Raw genomic sequence first — 23,571 nt, forward strand, 5'->3', positions numbered from 1 at the left:
TTTCTTGTATGTTGCATCTATGAACAATACATGCGGGAATGCACGCCAAATCGGGAACGATAATTCATGAACGATGAATAGCCTCTCCAACTTGTGAGTGGATTCATTTACCTCATGCTCTTGAAGGTAACCAACATTAGTCAGGAGTGTGAAAAGAACCTGCATCGGAGACTTATTACCGTGGAGGGATACTCGTTGCCTTTGTTGTTCGTTGTATACATTTTTTACCGTAGACGCACAACGAGGGTCCTGCTTTCTTATTATTGATATAATGTTTTGGGGATCCGCGTTCTGGTTTGTCAGATCCTTAACCAAAACTTTTTTGTGCAGGGTTCAACCTCTTTGCAAGTTCATGCCCTTCCATATATATAGCAGGCGGATGATTATGTGTACCACACACAACTTTTAGTTTCCAACCATCTTCCTCTTTGTGGTACTTTGCAATCAACTGAAACGGACAGTTGATTTTCTTGGTACCACCAACGAGTCTGACAGTTGCCTTCCCATTGTATACACCACCACGATCACATCTAAGAAACACATTGTTCTTGTCGCCAGCAACATTTGTCATAGACCTTTGGGTCACTATCACGTAGCCATTGTTAAGTCCGGTGTTGTACGCCCATTGCTTCAACTCATCAAAACACATAAACACCTAAAATAAGATTCATTTTTGTTAATAACAGGATAACGTAATACAAACATGAATAGAAAACCTATACCTGTTCGGTTGCGAAAAAATGACCAGATTCCACAAAAACGGTGGCGAAATATTCATCGGATTCCACAAAACTTTCTTCAAAATAATGCATTTCATCAACGAAATTTATCAATGTGGTTGGAAAAATAAATTTAGGTTGGTAATATTTTTAACAACATTTGGAAGGGATGAAGGGGGAGAAAGAAGTGAGTAAAATATACACAGACTTCATCGTTAGATTTATCTCGTTCAAAGAAGTAAGTGGGTAAAAAACTCTATGAGATCACACAATTTATATGGTTGAGAGATTCTTTTTATACCTAATATTCGTCTTACAATATGGTCAAATAATCGATTACACATAAATATAAGTGAGAGATTGATGGATTAAAGATTCTTTTTATACCTAACACGTTTCACGCTTCCTTCAAAAGTAATTGTACGATTTTAAAGATTCTTCGTCATGCGTTTCGTATTATTTCCTATACAATTCGTACAGATTACTTTTCATGATTTTTCAAACACCTACATGCATACAATTTGTATTCTTTCTTATACGGTTCATATGTTTATGTTAGATTTACATGTTTCGTTTAAAATCTTATACGTCTCGTCTTCCATATAATACGAGCTGTATACAAAAGAATATGGCCCGTATAGTTTCAATAGCATATGACTCCTATGGTTTTCCATATGATCGTATGGCTTCCTTGATTTGACTAACTTAAGTTAATATTCTATACGTTGCGTATTTCAGCATACGTTGCGTATGAGGCCTATGATTAGACGGGGGAATGGTGTGTAAATTGCTCAAGTGGTGTATCTCTAGTAGACCCCTTTGATTATTATACCAGAGCTTTTGGCACTCCCAATAAATATTTTTTTAAAAGAACGTACGAAATGTACATATTTGACATCAACAAAATCAAAATAACTGTTTGGAACGTACTAGCTAGCATATTTTTTCCATTTTAATACTTTATATTAAATAAATAAAATGTGACAAGTAAATTTGCTTAATAACGTTCAAGAAATAAAAATCAAAGAGACTTTGGTTTATGTGATTTTTTTAAAACTATCAATTTCGATCAAATAGTTTATTTTAAGCTCTTATGTTACAATACTTAAATTTAACTACAAATTTTAATCCAACTTATATTTAAATTGAATATCATATTGTTATATAATAATAAAAAAAAGTTAGTGGGTTTTTTTATATTTTGTTATTTGGTTGTTCATTGTGTTTTTTAATTGAATATTTCTATGCATTATGTTATAGATTTTGGTCATTGTGTTTTCCAATTTGTACTCATATAAAAGATAAAAATTTAAATAAAGATTACATCATTGTGTCTTTTTGTTTGTCATTGTATCTTTATGCTCAACATTTGTCTTTTTACTTATCATTGTGTTTTAGTCATTGTGCTTAACATTCACTTAAGTTGAGAAAGATAGTATTATTATGTTCATTGTGTAATATGTAGATTTCATTGTGTTTTACGTTTCAGGTCATTGTGTTATATGTATAATATTTACCATTGTGTTTTACGTTTCAGACCATTGTGTTATATGTATTCATTATTGTGTTTTACGTTTCATGTTATTGTGTAATATGCATTCATCATTGTGTTTATGTATTAGATAATTTGTTGGTATTTTTAATTATATCTACACATTATTACACAACCATGTTATTAGTATTTAAAAAAACACAATAATCAGTTGAAAGACACAATGGCGAAAAAAACACATTGACAAACAAAAAGACACAATGACGAAAAAGACACAATGTTAAGCAAAAACACACAATGACGTAAAAAAAATTTATATAACTTCATACTCATATGATAAGAAACGCGTGCTATTATGGTGAATTTTATTTTTTTTTTTAAATATCATATGAAAAAGTTATAGACGTTTAAAAATTATTAAGAAATTAGCATGAGACTTGCATTTGAAGAGGGAAATGTGTACTATTACTTTCATACCATTTTTTCTTTGGTCCCTATATGACACATGTCAATTAATTATAATTTGTCACACTTCTCATTTTTGTTAGTTGTGTAAAATAACTCAACTCTATTTTACTAATATAACTTTTTTCCTTAAATAACATGACATAAAATAAGTAATCAAATCTATACTATATAATAAATAAATGTTTAAATCGTCACGTGTCATCACCAAAGTATTTCTTACAAAATTTTCCCTCCTATCTCTCCTATTAAATACAAAATTTTCACTCTCATCTCTCATATTAAATATATTTATCTTTCTTGTTAATAGTTTTGCATTTCATTTTTCCCTTTTTAATCTTTAATTTTCTCTTTTTAATAAATACATTATTGAACGAAGAGGCAAGATTAACTTAAATTTAAAATTTTAATAAACTTTAACTTATTAAATATATGATTGTTTACTAAATTACATGTTTTTTCTTTCAAACTCTTAAAAGGCAAATTCACTATCGATGTATTCTCAGTGTTTATATTAATTTAAACGAGCGAATTTTTTAACTGGTTAAAGTATTAAACATGGTTCAAGTAAAAAATATTTATGATTAGAATATTTCGATCACGGGTTGGTTTAAAAGTAACCATTTACAACTTCTTTTTTTAATTGATTGTTTAAACAACTCATCATTTATGTTACGTTCATCATCCTAAAAATTCACAAAAATATAAGCACTAGACTACATGTTTTGGTTTTCAAGTGGATAATACAACTTTTTATATTTGGAATACAAATGTTAGACATTAGCACACTGTTAATCAAATGACAATTTGACTCTATATATCCTTCTACTATTAGAGATTTCAAAAATATATATTTCTTTAGTAAAACGAGTTGTACATGTACCAAAAAATTAGGTCGTTCAAGCCCATGTTTCTGGGAGATGAAAAATATTACTATTTTTTAAGATGGTATTTATCAGACATAAAATGATACGTTACAAAAAGGTATTAGTTTCCTGATGTTTTAAATTGCCTTAAAATCTAAGGTTGTCAAGTCATATGTCAGTCCTAAAAGCCGATGTTGAAGTGGTGTTGCTTAAAATATTAACTAGAAAATTCGTCTATGCAATGAAACTAAACTACATATGAAAATACAATATGATAATCATGCAATAGAAGCCGAAATCATATTCAGAAGTAATATTGGAACTCATACTTTCATTCTTAAAAATAATCCTACACCTTTAGATAAAATAATTAATTTCAAAGAATGAAAATTTCATTTTATTTTTGTTTTGCAATGAAGATTAATAAAAGCTAAGGTCAATCATTATAGATAGTTGGTTTCTTTTTTAAACAATTTATTTTAGTTTATGATCAGTTATGTGTTGTATAATTCATAGTTAAAAGCAGGATTAATAAGAAACTACTAAGTTTTTATATTAAAAGTAAAGTTTCAAATAAAACTACAAATAATGTGTATAAAGAAATGGTTTTGAGATTCATGAATTTTGTTACAACTTTTTATTTTCATATTGTGCATTGTGTAATTTATTCTATCATATAATATGTCTTTATATTTGTTGAACATATTTTTTTAAATTTTATATTGTGTTATTATTTAATAAATTTATTTATTTATTCTAACATGTGTGCTACACGGGTAACTAACCTAGTGTCTTATATAAAAGCAGTAATTAATTAAGGGTTAATATTATACTATACTGATTCATTCCGTTGAGCATGGTTCCTTAGGTTTACAATTTTTTTCATAATTGATTTGGTGAGGATTTAAATTTTGTCAAAGTTAGTATATTTAGTAAATATCTAAATTAGTATTTCATGACGCTTTTAAGAATGACAAAGAAATATTATCGGTTATATTTGTATGAATATATATACGGAAAAGGGTTTAAATAAAAAATAATTGTTTTGTGAGAACTATGGGAAGACTTTAAAATAAACTACACCATTAAATAGAAAACTATACAACTTTTAGAAACTGCTAATTTCAACCACTAAATCCTAGATCCAAGAATCTATATATATTTTTATGCTTCTCAAAAAACTATTATTTTTTATGTTAACTATATCCTATATCGAAGTACATTTGTTATATTTAAATTTGTTATATTTAAGTGGTGTGTTTTTTTCCCTGAAATACATTAGAAATATAGAGTGAATATGAAATATAGTCGTATCAAAATAATTGATAAAATTTTAAATAATCAAATCAGGTTCCCACCGTACTTATTGTCACGTGTGCCTGTCTGCAGCCTGAAACAAGGGCCCACTGTCCTCCCAAGTAATTATTTTTTAGAAAATTTTACCAATTATTCCTGTTTATACTAACGTTTCAAAATATTAAAAGGACACATTTCATTTATTTTATTCTCAATGATGACTATTTTAACCGATTGAGTCGAGTTATACAAAGACTTCAATTTAAAAAGATAAAAAAATAATGAATTGATATCCAATACAGGATATAAAATACTAGGGATTCTCCTAAGACAAATAACTTGAGTCTACCTTTGAATACCCAATGATTGAACAGCTCGTAAAGCAGGTTAGACAGGCGAACAGATGAGAAACATGCACTCAAAAAAACTTTAGTGAACCTAGGACAACTTTTGCAGTTGACGAAGGTACGCGTAAACATGCGGGACTTGAAGTCCCACCTATAACCGTTAAAAAAATTGATTTATTTATTCCCTTTTTAATCCTATTTTTTGCTCATACATACTTTGTGTGAACACGGTAAAAATTATAAAGGCATATATCACATAGACAAATGCCGCTCATACTCATTTACACTGATTAAATATTCTGATAGACACTGAAACCGTCAAGACTGTCTCAATTCTTCAAACAAAAAATTGAATAACATTTACTCAACCTGTCAAATCCTTGACAAAACACATATATCAATCACATGTCTCAACTACTTTTTTTTGCATTTAGCCTGGCACATAGCTTAAAGTCATGATTATGACATTAGAAGCAAAATCTTGATCACAAAACGTTACGTCCTTGCTAGATATTGTAGAGTGTGATAGATAATATATATAAGATACACATTTTCTTGACAAAACTCCGGTGATGGTATAGGTTTGCTCTTCTACTAGAATAATGTGTTTAATTTAAGATTCGTTCTCTTTGATCCGATTAACTTGACACCTTGGTATATGTATCACACACGTGTTAAAAATTAAACCAAGTGAAATACATAGTTTAATATGAAAATAAGCCACTTAAAGTGAAGGTTACTATAAACATGTCAACAAAGATATGTGTTTGCTTGTACAAATTTAAGCACGATTCAACAAATCATTATTTTTCCTTGAAATATTTAATCTACAACTTCTTACACTACTTAGAACATGTGTAGTGGATGGAGCCCTATGTGAGCGTTATTTGTCATGTTGTGCCACATCACCATAAGGGTTTTATGGCTAAAATGGGTATAGTTGATGGAGCATGGAGCTCATTCAAATCATTACCTCATTATTATGTTATTATTATTATTATTTATCCAAAAAATAAATAAATAAACAAGCCACCAATCACCTTCCACTCCTCCCCCCTCACTGGCGCTATGTGGGGAGCACGCCCCTCCTCCCTCCATAGCACCCTGGGGCGGTGTTCCTAACGCTATGGGGCTTCATGAGGCGGGGTAGCGCCTCACTACGCATGGTCTTATAGCACATTATGGTTCCAGCTAGCCATCTTGTTCCACATTTTGACTGCCATATAACACAACATATTACCGAATTGACATCTAACTTAGACCCTTTTGTACTAGTTCAGCAATTTTAGTAACCTGAAGTCTAAACTAGTTAACTAAACCGCAATTGGCCTTCTGGCTCACTGGCATGGAGGTGATGGTTAAAAATTGGGATCCGTGAGGTCTCATGTTCGAAACCTGACTCAATGGGGTTTTCCCATAGTGGTGGGTTTCCTCATTGATGGTGTTCTTGAGTGAGTCAAGCTTGGAGCGTCAAAATCAGTATGGACGGTTGACGTCTCGTCTTATGAAGGCTCACTCGAGTGTTGGTGGTGGATCCAAACACTATTAAAAAAAATGTTAACTAAACCATAACAATAATACAGTCATACACTAAGCTCATGCCTTTTTGTTTTAACTTACTTTTTAATCATGATAACATGTAACTCAAAAAACTTGCGGGACCCCACAAATACCATGCTAACCAACGGAATCCGATAAATCATTGTTTGTGTTTGACAAGTGATCTTCAAGAGGTTATGACAAGATACCACTAGAAAAACTCAAACCCGAGATTTCACAAGAATTTTATTTGAACTAGTAAACAGTCCGCACATTGTTGTGGAAGCTTTGATACACTTTAACTTGCGTGGCACATTAAGATGTTGACAAAACATAAAGTTAATAAAGTTTTTATGTGCTCTATGACATATTTGGTTTTAATAAAATTCATATCAAAACGTAGATAAAAATAAGGATGTACCTAAACAAAATTAATTTGTCGTGAATAAACATAATATATATCTTATTTAACCATATGTTTTGGTAGCACATTACGTGAGCCGGGTAATCCGGTATTAAATAAAATTTATATTGAGACGTACGTAGAAATATTGGCATTTGTATTTGAAATTTAGAGTACATTACGATGTGAAAAAAAAAAGGAGCTAAAAATGTATTACACTTGACCCAGATCGGTTTCGAACAAAACGTATACCGACACGTGAAGATAAATGATCACGTTGCAATGGTATATTCAAAATTTAAGACACATACTATTTTCAAAAATAATATAAAATATGTCAATATATTGAATAACTCTTGGAAAAAATAGAAAATCATAGTATATAACAACATTAAATAATTTAAAAATCAAACTTCAAAATGAATTAAATTGTAACTAACTCAAGATGCTTTGTATACTTGTGAAAAAAGTAATTAGATTATTGGGCTGGTAATAATCAATAGAATGTGTATGAGCGCACACACTATATATAGTGTGTGTAACTCTTACACAGGCAACCTTTTGTCAAACCTTATTCTCTTGAACTCTCAAACTCTCTCTGCTCTCCCTTTCTCACGGCAATAAACATATACCAAACAAGATCTGAGATCTCGGTCATCACTAGTAATTTTCGCTATCTAGTGTAGAGGTTGATCCAAGTTAACTAGTAATAGTGTTGTTAGATCCGGTCAAGGGACCTGCACTACCTTAGCTACTCACCAAATCTGGATACACCAGAACCGGAACTCAAAGATCCTGCTCCAGAGACTACGTCTGTGATTGCACTTCTAGTTAATGCTGCTATACCTGCTCCAGAGACTACGTCTGTGATTGCACTTCTAGTTAATTAGTATTTTTTTTATTTATGACGTCATCCGGGTCAAACACCGGTCCGCCCTCTCGAGTCTGTGCGACCTTTGACCCGGGTAAGGCGTCCGGGTTAACGTCTGAGCCGAGTCTGAAACATGGTATACGCGAAACATGTATATAATCGTTCTCGAGATTAATCATAAAACACATATTTTCAAACCATTATCCTTTTTAATCACTAAAAGTGATAAGGTTTTAAATTTTTTATCAAGTGTTTAACATTTTGTCATTTGTTAATTCGTACCAACCTAACTGTCTCTACTTGTTCCATCCAAAAAAAGGTACTAAAAAAATGTATAAAATAAAAGATGGCATGAGACACAACCCTACCAATGAAACCAACTAGACTATCAGTCAACCAATAAACTGTTGACATCAAATCATTAAACAAATAAAAAAAGTTAAAGTAACACTACAGTTAGGCTGAGGGGTGTGGGGGGCTCTAATGGGGGCGCGAGTGGGGGCTCCAGCCAATAATATTATGACGTGTGGCAGAGAGAGAAACTGGATAAGGGGGGTGTTGGAGCCCCCGGTGGAGCCCCTGGCCCTGGTGTGGAGGGGCTCCAGCAGGGGCTCCAGCGGATTTTTTTTTTATTTTTTTATAAATGTATTAAAAAAACGTATTATTAAAAAAACTCATAAATTATTTAAAAAAACACACATTAATTAAAAAAACACATTAATATCTAAAAATAAAATAAAAATTAAAGTACTAAAAAAAACATTATTCTTATTCTTCGGCTTGGTCTTCTTCGATCAACCTCTTTCGGATACGTTCCTTTTGCTTTTCCATCAGTATTTGATCGACCAGATTTAGGTTACTGAAGTCTCTAGTAAGGAAGTCCAAATCTCTCATTCGACTTTTTTCCTTTTTGTCATTAGAGACCACCTCCATGGTTTTGTTGAATTTATTGAGGGATTCAACAAGATCGACGATGTTTACGGCTCCCCCCTCAGCCGGTTTTTTCCCCTTGGCGTCCCGTCCCAATGGCCGCCTCCTCGGCGGTGAAGACGTTTCCTCCCCCGCAATGTTTAGGTCGAATCCAACGCGGCAATCCGACCCGATTGAAGTGCTATACGCTCCGGACGAACTTGTTTTAGTCCGTTTCGGCCGTACTTCCGCATCAACGTCCGGCGCCACCAGCTCAACCCACTTGGAACACCTTTTCAACCTCTCCCACAACTTTACATCGTCCCACGTCTTCACCGTCCCATACCTCCGCAAACACTCCTGCTTCCACTCTTCGACAGTGAAATTGTAAACCGCCAAATCATCACTGCCACTATGTATACTAGCTAAGCATTGTTAATTTAAAACTGGTGCTTCTTCCATAAACAAGCTATTGTTTTATGTTTCTAATATAAAGAAACTGTGAGTATTTGCAACGAAGAAACTGGCACATCAATTTTGTGTAACGGCAGTAACAATTATAAACCGGACTAAGATTTAAAGTACATGAACTTGAGCAGCATCAGTCTTTATTTCTTGAACTCGTCTAGTTAAAAACCGAATAAATGGTAATTGTATTCTTTTACTAATTGAGATATTTAATCAAGATTTTGAAGTTAATGGTTCTATATACTTTTTTAGTTTATATTGACCGTACTTTTTGGTTACCATTTTACCGAAAAGAAAATGCTAATACTAAATCGCTAGTTTGTTTCACATGCAACAAATTAGTGAAAATCTTTAGCCATCTACTTATATCTATCATTTTTGTTTGTTTCACATGCAAACAAGTTAGCTAGTTGGAATTCATTTAGTTATATAAATTGGAGATTACATAAAATAAATAATTTGTACAAGATTTGGACAATAATATTTGTGTTTCTATAAAGAACAGTTTTCAGTAATGTAAAAAAGATGTTAGGTTCCAAGGATCCGGAGCCACTTCTTTTGATATTCTAGCGTTCATGCTATGCTATTCAAAGTACATTATATGCCGTCGTATGTGCACTATGCCAAAAACGTAAAGAATAATATGATGAAAACGTAAAACTGAAGCCATTAGCCTTATCGAAACAACCTCTATCCCTTAAAGTAAAGGTAAGGTTAATTTGTCACCGTCACACTCAGCCTCCCACCCATATGCCAATTATGGGTAAGTTTGTAGGCTTATAGGTTGACAAAAATATGGTTTTTTATTTATGTTTGTAACTATACAAAAAGTAATTACAAAAAATATATATTTATATATGAAGAGATATCCCATCACAGGGTACAATGAACCAGTGACTTTTAGTGTCAAGTGTCAACATACATAATGGGACAAGTCACGGCTAGAAAGAGCACGGCCTCTGAGACGACATGACACATGATTATTCTTGGCGAGGGAAGATGTCTTGCCATTTTTAAGCATAAAGCAACCTTGATCGGCCATATTTTTTGTTGGTTCTTCCGGTACTAAGCAAGATATATATTTGTTAAGGAAACGCACGTACTGTTCCTCATAAATATATATAATCACAATATAAATATAAACATGTGATCCAAATACTAAACTATAACTATTTATATACACATAAAACACATCTAAAAGAGGAGCATGTTGGTTGATGCACGGTTTACTGTCAATCTATCACATCAATAGCGGAATTCGATAAACCAAGCAGTTTAAGAAGATATGATTTATCAACGTGCCTACACATGCTTGGGTATTCAAGACACATCAATTTAAAAAATGCATGATGTGAATTCTTATAAAGATTACGAACGCATTTTTTAAACCTATATAACCAAATTTTTATTAATAATTTGAAAGTTATAAAAATAGTGCTTAACGAGAAAATGGATGAACAACTCGAAGTTAAAAATCACAACTATAACAAGTTTTATCAAAATCAAAAAGTTCTATAAATGTGATTATTTTTATACAAATAAATATAATACATTGATGTGTTAGATCTATAAAACTTAAGAAATCTTATAATAACATCCATATAATAAAATAGAAGTATATTAGAAGAGGTTGCAATAATCTTCTATAAGAATAAATTTTCCAACATGCTAAAGCAGTCTTGAAATTGTAACAATAGGGTAACATTTCACCATTTGAGTAATTCACATAAATTATACTTTCAAACATTTTTAACTAAACCATATACTTGTGCATAAGCCATATGATTTTGTGGTTCCCCTGGCAAACTTATGTCGCTCATACCCATGTCACACGCGTGTCACTAGGATGCGTCGGTTTTCCCTAGCATCTTGAATTGTCAGTCGAGCCATGCCGCATCCGTACCCACCTCTCTAAGTGGAAATTTACCTTATCAACAAGAAGTTGCCTCAGTTCCTTTGATCTTCGATGACAATCTTCTTCCAGTGCCATGTTCTTTTGTCAAGGACTTGTGTGTTAGCACAAAGTTGTTATATCCGGACCAAGTTTTTGTTAGTGGCAGCTTGCCCACAATAACAAATTGTCTTATCAACAATAAATCTCTTTCAAAGGCATTTCCCACTCAGCTTCGATACACTTTTTTCTCATCGGAACTAACTGAGCATCAATAGTAACTTAGTTGAGTTTGATGAACAAATACAAACCCAACACATTAATTTCAAAAGATAAATATTAATTATACTCTTTTTAAGTACATGATAAGAGTATTTAGAAAGAAAAAAGTAGCTAGATAACAAAGTATAATATTTTGAAAGAAAGTTATTTTGATGCACTAAATCTTCAGAAGTAAAGAAATGCCGCAACGGAAAGTTTCATTTAATTTTTCTAAGTATTCTTTTTAGAAAGAGTTGGGGGGTAAAGGACTTCAGACTAAGACCCTTTTCAACGGGGAGGGCATGCATTTGGGCTTCTGGTCCAATCGTATGAAGATAATAACTCTTGAGATCTTTGAGGTTTCTGGTTCAAAACCTGACTTAAGGGGTTTTTCCAAAGTGGTTGGTTTTCTTCTTGATGTTGTTTCTGGGTGAGTTAAGTCCGAAATGTCAAAATCGGTATGGAAGGTTGACATCCGTCTCAGGAAGTCTCACTCGAATATTGGGGGTAGTTCCAAACGTTGTTAAAAAAAGAAAGGGGTGATGACATCCTCTCTTCAGCAAGTCAGCTACTCGAACCAGCTACAACTCGGGAATGAAAATAACCATGCCAAGTCAACTCGGCTCTAAACTCCTGCTAATAAAATATCGAGCAAGAATTTTAAATTAAAATTATATTATCATGTCACTAGTTGACTTATGAACCATGTTATACGAGCCTATTAAAAATTGAATTGGAAACTCATTAAGATTTAAAACTTAGTTTAGCGTAAACGAGTCAAATGAGTGATCGAGCCGACGAGCGAGCTTACCTTGTAACAAGTTTGCCTCTTACAAATGAGCAAACTCATCTAATCTTGGTCATAAACGACACATTTTTGAGCAAGCTAGCTATGAGCAATGAACTTTTTGGAGAACCCTACTCCTCCAACGGGCAACCACTCATTCTCCTCCCTCAACCCTGTATCATCACATTCATCACATGTCCTTTCACATCGTTGTAAGGCCCCGTTACCGGTAGCTCTACTTTCGTGTTGGATTTACTCATAAACGCAGTTCTAAATATCAGAGTTAATTAAAACATTCGCGGAACATTAAAAACTTTCGTAAAACATTTCGTAACAATCCAAAACTTGTCTTAAACAAACAACTTGTCTTTCAAAAACAAAGTAATTAAAACATATCACGTCTTGAGCCTTCTGATGCCAGCCTCTTATTCAATGTCACGTGTCTCCTCAAGCGAGCTGCCTCATCCTACTCACCTGCGTGCATACTAAAAGTCAGCTACGCTGAGTGAGTTCAAGTTAATCATACATTATACAATACATACAAACTTATATTCTTTCAATCATACTTTCGTACTTTCTTTTGTACTAACCTGCTTTCATATCTTACGTTATAAAGAGCATTACGCCCTACATTCCTCGAGTATTATTAGGGCTTGGTACCCTCCTTCCTCGAGTATTATTAGGGCTCGGTACCCTCTTTCCTCGAGTATTATTAGGGCTCGGTACCCTCTTTCCTCGAATATTAGTAGGGTTCGGTTCCCTAGTTCTCGAACATCAGTAGGGTTCGATTCCCTCTTCGTTACCATGCAACCATACGTCATACCTCGAGTATTATTAGGGCTCGGTACCCTTTTCGTAACCATGCAACCATACAACCATCCTTTCCTTCTTTTATTAACTTTATCACGTTCATACACATAAGCATACATATCATACTTACCTTATACATAGCGTTACAACCTGACAGTACGTGCAATATCCGAAGATCGTTCACGTACCATCAAGCAATCATTCATACATTTCACATTATTCACATAAGGCATACACTTATCTCTTAGGATAAGCGTATTAACAAACATATTGAGCATGCACACAGCCCCGAAAACATAACACATAAATGGGGCTAGAAACTCACCTGAAGTCGGTTACGTTCACCGTTAATTGTTATTCCTTTCTTCAGTTGGGCGCGGCTAACTTTATAACAATTACTCGTATTATTTATCTATTACTAGCCATATCACTAGCTTATTTGTAATTAATTCATTCCTTTCTAAGTTCAAGGACCATTCTGTCCTTCTGTTAAACTTCAATTCGTTACTTTGGTCTTAGCGAATTAGACCTTCTAATTCGTTATCTTTGTTAATGGTCTTAAAGAATCAAGGGTAATTCGTTACCCTTTTCCTTAACGAATCGGATAAAGAATCAAGCCTAGTTCGTTAGGCTTCCTTATGCGAATCAGCTAAAGAATCACCTCTGGTTCTCTAAGTTCCCTTAGCGAATCAGCTAAAGAATCACCCTCTGGTTCTCTAAGTTCCCTTAGCGAATCAGCTAAAGAATCACCCTCTAGTTCTCTAAGTTTTCTTAGCGAACTAGCTAAAGAATCACCCTCTGATTCTCTAAGTTTCCTTAGCGAACTAGCTAAAGAATCACCCTCTAGTTCTCTAAGTTTCCTTAGCGAACTAGGGTTAGGTCAGGGAACATTCCCTGACACCTTTATCTTTTCCGGCGCCGCCTTTCCGGCGCCGTCATCGCCGGAAAACCGCGTTTTCGCCGGAAAAACGAGATCTCACTCGTTCTTCCACCATTTTCATCGTTTTTCGTCCCGTTTGATCCAGATTTGAGCTAGGGTGATCCCTAAACTCATCTTAGGTCCGGTTTATACCCGATTCCACCCGGATCTTGTGATTTAAACGGTTTAACGGTGTCGGCTCGTCGTTACGCGACTATAACTAACGTTTTAGGCTCGTACAATACTAAACTATCATTACCTCGGGTCGGTGCTCGGTTTCCTTCTTGATTTCGGCTAGAGATAAGGAAGAACTAGAGAGAAATCTTAAGTGTGTGTTTTGGGTGGTGTATGGAATATGTGTGAATGAGGATTAAATGGATATTAAGGGTTTATATATTTAAGGATCATGGGCTTAAGCCCATGGTCTTTCCTTCTTTCTTTCAAAACCCAAGTCCATAACCCATATTCATTTACCCAACACTAGCCCAACTCGTATTCTATTTATCTAAACCGATAACGACCCACTATGAAATAACGAAATTTATTTTTATTATAATAACCGAAAGTAGGATGTTACAATCGTCGCGTCCTCTACGCCTATCTTTTCTCTTACGTCACTCATATCGGTAATTCTATAACATATATAACATAGTTTATATTTTCCTAGCGCCCTTAACACATATATATGTGTAAGCATATAATGGATCGGTCAGCTAACTGAATGCATGTGGGCTTTGGTTCTCCTATCCCTAGTTTTGCAAAAACCGCATAAGGCATCAACCATTAATACTAGCTCCAAGGTCAGCCAAGACATTGCTAACAGACAAATTTCCTATGAGACAAGGGATAGTAAAGCTCCCTGGATCGGTCATTTTCGGCGACAGCTTTCTTTGGAGGACAGCTGAGCATTCTTTACTCAAGGTGACGTGCGAGAGCTCCTCCAGCTTCCTTTTGTTGGTCAGCACTTCTTTGAGAAACTTTGCATATGTCGGCATTTGAGCAATGGCTTCGACGAAAGGGATGTTGATGTGGAGTTGTTTGAAGAGTTCTAAAAACTTCCCGTACTGAGCTTCCAATCTCTCCTGTTTCAGCCGTCCAGGGTATGGAATAGGTGGAACATAAGTTCGGACTGGTTCCTTAGGTTGTACGGTGCCTGTTGGGATCAGTCTTTCCTGCGTTTTATCAGGGAATTCCTTCTCAATAACTGGTTCTGAAGTTGGTGAGGCAACAATGGTTGTGCCAAACTTAAATATTCTATCATATAATATGTCTTTATATTTGTTGAACATATTTTTTTAAATTTTATATTGTGTTATTATTTAATAAATTTATTTATTTATTCTAACATGTGTGCTACACGGGTAACTAACATAGTGTCTTATATAAAAGCAGTAATTAATTAAGGGTTAATTTTATACTATACTGATTCATTCCGTTGAGCATGGTTCCTTAGGTTTACAATTTTTTTCATAATTGATTTGGTGAGGATTTAAATTTTGTCAAAGTTAGTATATTTAGTAAATATCTAAATTAGTATTTCATGACGCTTTTAAGAATGACAAAGAAATATTATCGGTTATATTTGTATGAATATATATACGGAAAATGGTTCAAATAAAAAATAATTGTTTTGTGAGAACTATGGGAAGACTTTAAAATAAACTACACCATTAAATAGAAAACTATACAACTTTTAGCAACTGCTAATTTCAACCACTAAATCCTAGATCCAAGAATCTATATATATTTTTATGTTTTTCAGAAAACTATTATTTTTTATGTTAACTATATCTTATATCGAAGTACATTTGTTATATTTAAATTTGTTATATTTAAGTGGTGTGTTTTTTCCCTGAAATACATTAGAAATATAGAGTGAATATGAAATATAGTCGTATCAAAATAATTGATAAAATTTTAAATAATCAAATCAGGTTCCCACCGTACTTATTGTCACGTGTGCCTGTCTGCAGCCTGAAACAAGGGCCCACTGTCCTCCCAAGTAATTATTTTTTAGTAAATTTTACCAATTATTCCTGTTTATACTAACGTTTCAAAATATTAAAAGGACACATTTCATTTATTTTATTCTCAATGATGACTATTTTAACCGATTGAGTCGAGTTATACAAAGACTTCAATTTAAAAAGATAAAAAAATAATGAATTGATATCCAATACAGGATATAAAATACTAGGGATTCTCCTAAGACAAATAACTTGAGTCTACCTTTGAATACCCAATGATTGAACAGCTCGTAAAGCAGGTTAGACAGGCGAACAGATGAGAAACATGCACTCAAAAAAACTTTAGTGAACCTAGGACAACTTTTGCAGTTGACGAAGGTACGCGTAAACATGCGGGACTTGAAGTCCCACCTATAACAGTTAAAAAAATTGATTTATTTATTCCCTTTTTAATCCTATTTTTTGCTCATACATACTTTGTGTGAACACGGTAAAAATTATAAAGGCATATATCACATAGACAAATGCCGCTCATACTCATTTACACTGATTAAATATTCTGATAGACACTGAAACCGTCAAGACTGTCTCAATTCTTCAAACAAAAAATTGAATAACATTTACTCAACCTGTCAAATCCTTGACAAAACACATATATCAATCACATGTCTCAACTACTTTTTTTTGCATTTAGCCTGGCACATAGCTTAAAGTCATGATTATGACATTAGAAGCAAAATCTTGATCACAAAACGTTACGTCCTTGCTAGATATTGTAGAGTGTGATAGATAATATATATAAGATACACATTTTCTTGACAAAACTCCGGTGATGGTATAGGTTTGCTCTTCTACTAGAATAATGTGTTTAATTTAAGATTCGTTCTCTTTGATCCGATTAACTTGACACCTTGGTATATGTATCACACACGTGTTAAAAATTAAACCAAGTGAAATACATAGTTTAATATGAAAATAAGCCACTTAAAGTGAAGGTTACTATAAACATGTCAACAAAGATATGTGTTTGCTTGTACAAATTTAAGCACGATTCAACAAATCATTATTTTTCCTTGAAATATTTAATCTACAACTTCTTACACTACTTAGAACATGTGTAGTGGATGGAGCCCTATGTGAGCGTTATTTGTCATGTTGTGCCACATCACCATAAGGGTTTTATGGCTAAAATGGGTATAGTTGATGGAGCATGGAGCTCATTCAAATCATTACCTCATTATTATGTTATTATTATTATTATTTATCCAAAAAATAAATAAATAAACAAGCCACCAATCACCTTCCACTCCTCCCCCCTCACTGGCGCTATGTGGGGAGCACGCCCCTCCTCCCTCCATAGCACCCTGGGGCGGTGTTCCTAACGCTATGGGGCTTCATGAGGCGGGGTAGCGCCTCACTACGCATGGTCTTATAGCACATTATGGTTCCAGCTAGCCATCTTGTTCCACATTTTGACTGCCATATAACACAACATATTACCGAATTGACATCTAACTTAGACCCTTTTGTACTAGTTCAGCAATTTTAGTAACCTGAAGTCTAAACTAGTTAACTAAACCGCAATTGGCCTTCTGGCTCACTGGCATGGAGGTGATGGTTAAAAATTGGGATCCGTGAGGTCTCATGTTCGAAACCTGACTCAATGGGGTTTTCCCATAGTGGTGGGTTTCCTCATTGATGGTGTTCTTGAGTGAGTCAAGCTTGGAGCGTCAAAATCAGTATGGACGGTTGACGTCTCGTCTTATGAAGGCTCACTCGAGTGTTGGTGGTGGATCCAAACACTATTAAAAAAATGTTAACTAAACCATAACAATAATACAGTCATACACTAAGCTCATGCCTTTTTGTTTTAACTTACTTTTTAATCATGATAACATGTAACTCAAAAAACTTGCGGGACCCCACAAATACCATGCTAACCAACGGAATCCGATAAATCATTGTTTGTGTTTGACAAGTGATCTTCAAGAGGTTATGACAAGAAACCACTAGAAAAACTCAAACCCGAGATTTCACAAGAATTTTATTTGAACTAGTAAACAGTCCGCACATTATTGTGGAAGCTTTGATACACTTTAACTTGCGTGGCACATTAAGATGTTGACAAAACATAAAGTTAATAAAGTTTTTATGTGCTCTATGACATATTTGGTTTTAATAAAATTCATATCAAAACGTAGATAAAAATAAGGATGTACCTAAACAAAATTAATTTGTCGTGAATAAACATAATATATATCTTATTTAACCATATGTTTTGGTCGCACATTACGTGAGCCGGGTAATCCGGTATTAAATAAAATTTATATTGAGACGTACGTAGAAATATTGGCATTTGTATTTGAAATTTAGAGTACATTACGATGTGAAAAAAAAAAGAAGCTAAAAATGTATTACACTTGACCCAGATCGGTTTCGAACAAAACGTATACCGACACGTGAAGATAAATGATCACGTTGCAATGGTATATTCAAAATTTAAGAAACATACTATTTTCAAAAATAATATAAAATATATCAATATATTGAATAACTCTTGGAAAAAATAGAAAATCATAGTATATAACATTAAATAATTTAAAAATCAAACTTCAAAATGAATTAAACTGTAACTAACTCAAGATGCTTTGTATACTTGTGAAAAAAGTAATTAGATTATTTCATGAATAGTAAATTTTATGAGATAACCATCATATGGTTTTTAATATATATGTATTTTTAACACAGTTATCTCATTTTGTTTTCAAATCATATTACGGATATGGGTTTAACTTGTTGACCTAGCCCTTGTAAAAAAATTTCTTTTTTCTTTTTTTTTTGCAAGAACTCAAATCTTCGCTAATTGCATATTAAATCCAAATCTGGCATCGAAGTCGTAACATAAACTTGACCATAACAATCCACACAAGATGTAAAACAAACAATTTACATAACCCTCAAATATAACTCATGAACACTAATTGAATAATTCGAATATTAAAGTTTAAACCTTTAATATTTACTTCCAAATACACAAAATCACCTTTCTTGCACGTTGTTGTTCACCTCTTTAGATCATCTTCAAGAACACACTCAACACCAAACACTTCATACAACAAATGGTCAAGAACTTAAGTAACACTTACTTTTAACACATCTTTTGACTTTGATGAGCTTACTACGTTTTTATACCAATTTCACACTAGATTTACGCACCTTACAACATGATTATGAAGGTAATGATATTTCAGAACATCAAAGGTAATGATTAACCGATTAGTGGATCATGAAGAAATCATGATACGATAAAAATGAACATAAATTCATTATCTTTGCGTAATCAATGTTTGTATGTATCCTTGCATAGTTTGTAACAAGAGTATGATGCAACATTACCAATCACCGTTTGTATATATTTTACGCATGAATTCATTTTATTTAAGATTTAGTGATGATGAAAAAGTTGCTTGCAGCATACCAAGATAACATATGATATATCCATGCTTCTACTTCCACGGTTGCATTCTATACAACTAACCATCCACATTTTGTTACAGACCTAGAGGTTCTAGCATTATACCCCTTTTGGATTTGCCTTACCTTCTAAAGTGTCGATTAGGTGATTCAATTCACTTATCTCATATCGAAAGAGAAAGAACCTGGAACTCCATGGACATGTGCATAAATGCTTTGAATGTTCTAGACATGAGTATTTGCCTGGGGTACATGGACAGCTAACAGCCGAAAGGTACAAGTCATAGAAGCATACCAAGCATTCCCTTTTCACTGCACAACCAACATCCTCTTCCATCTTGCGTGATTGTGAAGCATTGCACAAGAATTCCCTCTTTATGCTTTCTTGCCTCACACGTGACTGTTCCATACAAACAAACACGGGTCAGCGGGTCAGATAAGAAAATATCATACGGAATGGGACGAACAGATTAACCTTAAGAGCTCGTGTAAGCCAACCATCTTTTCCACATGCATTAGTCCACCCACGCATTCGAAAGTCCCACGTTGATTTAGCAGCTTGTCTGGCAGCTTCAATTAGCATTTTATCATAGGAGAGTGATGTCTTCCGATGAAACTCACTGTATATTTCTACAGTCAGCTGCCCGTGTGGCAACCAGGCAAGGGTTGCAAGGTTGACTTTCTCAGAAACACTGAAATCAGTATCAAATCCTGAATAATATGCCCCGGGAAAGATAAGTACAAACTGCTTTGCATGTTGTACACAGCGGTACACAGGTATACCCTCAGATTTCAGAGTCGAAGGTGAAAGTTGAGCAACCTGTAACAGACAATGAAAACTCATTATCTGAACTGTGAAAATATAAAATACTTATTTATCTAATACTTGTAGATACTCACTAGCTTATGAAACAATTCACGATGTCTTGATATTTCTGGGAACGTTCTCTTAATTAGTGCTTCACATTTTTGGCGGTATTTACCAGGAACTCCATACAAGATTCTAGAAGCCCCAAGGTGCAAGTAATTCAGAGAGTATAAGTGATGATCTTCAACATTCTGGATAAACAAAAACAAATAAGAATTTAAATAGTACATGTTATCGTCAAAGAAATTCAAATCTTACCCAACAAATGGATGAAAAGCACATTCCTACATCTAGGCGTGGGGTCGAAAGGGCAGAATTGTCACTATCAAAAGCAAGAAGGGAACCAGGGAGCTTTGGGGTCTTATTTAAATTCCAATGTGATTTCATGTATTCGGTTTGATTATTATCATCATCGTCATCATCATCAAGTGATGGCACAGGAAATCCACTACCAAGAACTTTTGCCTCCAAATTGTGAGCAGACAACACCTATTACAGAGTCAGGATTAAATATTAAGTTCACGACATTTTAAGGTATGATTGTTTGAATATACCTGAATTTGATCAGTCGGGTTCTGAACAATTCGCCAATATTCACCCTCGACATTCTCCCAATGCTTATTCTGAGTGAAAATATCCTTCTTTTGAAAATAGTAGCGTCTAAATTGTTCCGCGTATGACTTGAACTTTTGCAGAGTAAAATCGGGACCATTTTCAAATTCAAATTCATTAGGTCCATTATCCAAATCCATTAAGCTCTCTTTTTGAATGATTGCGTTAAGTTTTCTCCTTGAGTGTAAATCTTTAAGTTCATCAATCTGTTGAATACGTGTACCAAATTTACGAGATTCAAATTGATTTCCTTGCATAATAAGCGGCGGCTTCCAGGATTCGGGAGGTATGATACGACAAATTCCATGTTCCTCGGCTTTTGGTCGTATTTTGGCAATATATTGATAAATGTCTTTAAACTCCTGTCAACAAAAAGGTGAAAGCCAGGTTAAAGGTATAGGAATGCAAAAACATTGGACATTAAAACATATCAAAACGATCACCTCTGGAGATGGATGAAAGGCGTGGGAATACTCTACCCCAGGCCTGCAGGATTCGTCTGGATGCCAACATGCAATAACCTGTAAAAGTTGTAATGCAGGGTTAATTACAACAATCTGAGAGGGTATTGGATATATCATATACCAACTGAAATATGTTAAAATTATACTTCATTATCGAATTGCAAATTGAAATAAATGATCTCAAACCTTCTGGCAAGTATTGCAAGCCGGACACCCTCGAGTCACTCCTTTTGGAAGGGTATTTTCCAATGATATATTCTGCAAGAAAAAGCCATTATTAACTATTATAAAAGTTTTATTATAATATCCAATCTGTTAGATTTAGTAAATTTCCGAATTTGGACACGTATAAGCGAGCATGTGATTATCATGTTCCAATTTAACAGTTTTGGTTTGTAACTATTCTCAAAGAAGTAAACCATTCTTGCTTATATTAGCTAATCTATCACTAATCAAATCAATAAAACTGCAGTCTGCTTATAAGAACTTTTATAGTTAAGAAAGTGATGCCAAAGGAGCTAGCTAACCGTTTTAAGATGTTTGGTACTATCCGGTTCTTCCAGATTACTGACTTGATCATCGTTAAGTAGCCATGGCATTCGCTTGACAGACTTTCGAAGCTTCTCTACATCAACGTCACCTTGAATGCCTGCAAAATTACTAGATTCATCATTCAGTTTTGTCCTCTTCAGTGTGAAAGATGTGAGCGATGAATATCCTGGTGGGGCCGGCCTTCCGTTTACTGCATTCATCCTAGATCCTATATCTTTGGTTGTCATCTTTATTGTATGGAAACAAACACACATTAGTTAAGAAAATACTTATGAAGCCGTTACTCAAGATGGAACGAATGCAATAGCACATAAAGAAGAATCTAAAATAACCTTAGAAGCAAAATCACAAAGAATAATCGCTTAATGATATCTTAACAATTAATGTAGATCATTAACACAAACATAAAGAAAATGGGATTCGTAAGTATGTAAACAAAACTGAACTCGGGAAAATAATATGGTATTGTTATCCAACCCAAATTAACTTCAACATTTGAATTTTTTATATGAACCAGTGTGGAAATACCTCAACTACTCAGCCCTAGCCCCTAGGCTGCGTCCTCTTTTAAACAACCCGTTTTGAGCCCTAGATCGTGCTTACTTTCACAGTGCAACACAAGTTTACAAAAAAGTGAAGACATGAACAAAATCAGATGGTCGATAACACAAACTTCCACAAGCATTCAGTAACGGAACAAACACGAAATGAAAATTGATGAACAACTTTACCACAAAAAAACGCATAATTGTTGTAACAAAATAGTTATTATGTAGTAAAACAGAAGTTATACCTAGAATCAAGGGGAAGAAAAACAGAGAATACATATGAGTATTATGTGGTTAATTTATATGTAAATAACCATATGAATATGAATGCTAAATCCGGACCGAACCGTTGACACAGGTCATTCTTGGTTAGCCAAATCAAATAAAGCACACAAATAGGATTTACATTAAATGCAAAGTAAATAAATTTGAGGCCATTACTCAAGATAGAAAGAACATGATAGCATATAAAGAAGAAACTAAAATAACCTTAAAAGCAAAATCACAAAGAATAATTGCTTAATAATATCTTAACAATTAATGAAGATCATTAATTAACACAAACACAAAGTAAACAGAAAACTGAATTAGGGCAAATTACATGTCACTGTTATCCAACACAAATTAGCTTCAACAGTTGCATGATTTTGAAGAAGCAGTGTGAAACACCTTCACTGTTCAGGTTTTGAGCCCTAATTTAGCTTCAGATTATGCTTAATTAAGTTCAAGTTACAACACAAGTTTATAGAGAAGTGAAGACATGAACAAAATCAGATAAGCACTGAGTTACGAAATGAAGATCGATGAACAATTAACTATAATATAAATAAAAACGAATAATTATTGTAAGAAAACAGTAAAATAGTAAGTTAAGTTATACCTAGTCGATGAAAGCAGAGAATGTGGCACTAGTCGTAGAAAAAAAGAAAGAAACCCTAAGGCGCTAAAATGAATGCTCAAAATTTATACACAAGTCCTACTGCTGTTGGTGTTGGTGTTGGTGTTGGTGGTGTATAATAAAGTATTAACGGTAATATGGAATT

The 23,571-nt window shown here is 33.8% G+C and overlaps 1 protein-coding gene across 1 annotated transcript; it reads right to left on the reverse strand.

Moving 5' to 3' along the window:
* Positions 1-307: 307 nt before the first annotated feature.
* LOC143540256 (putative lysine-specific demethylase JMJ16) lies at positions 308-22,331 on the reverse strand. The gene is made up of 9 exons (XM_077033364.1): positions 21,956-22,331; positions 21,615-21,686; positions 21,408-21,485; positions 20,907-21,326; positions 20,611-20,841; positions 20,385-20,543; positions 19,938-20,304; positions 723-796; positions 308-655 (listed from the first exon to the last, which is right to left on the reverse strand). The coding sequence occupies exons 1-9, from the start codon at positions 22,232-22,234 to the stop codon at positions 308-310; spliced, it is 2,028 nt and encodes a 675-aa protein (XP_076889479.1). The 5' UTR covers positions 22,235-22,331.
* Between the last annotated feature and the right edge of the window lie 1,240 nt (positions 22,332-23,571).

The sequence above is a fragment of the Bidens hawaiensis genome, unplaced genomic scaffold (assembly GCF_021521415.1).
Source record: "Bidens hawaiensis isolate Kalapana, Puna unplaced genomic scaffold, B.hawaiensis_p1.1 tig00012184_1, whole genome shotgun sequence".
In the NCBI taxonomy this organism is placed as follows: Eukaryota; Viridiplantae; Streptophyta; class Magnoliopsida; order Asterales; family Asteraceae; genus Bidens; species Bidens hawaiensis.

What these genes read in the sequence shown, in the direction of transcription:
- LOC143540256 (XM_077033364.1), bottom strand. Translation starts at nt 22,234, where the DNA reads ATGTGTGTTTGTTTCCATACAATAAAGATGACAACCAAAGATATAGGA. An exon ending in CTTGCAATACTTGCCAGAAG is followed by an intron (nt 21,486 to 21,614) that starts GTTTGAGATCAT and finishes CAACTTTTACAG; the next exon opens with GTTATTGCATGTTGGCATCC. An exon ending in GTGAATTGTTTCATAAGCTA is followed by an intron (nt 20,305 to 20,384) that starts GTGAGTATCTAC and finishes TGTCTGTTACAG; the next exon opens with GTTGCTCAACTTTCACCTTC.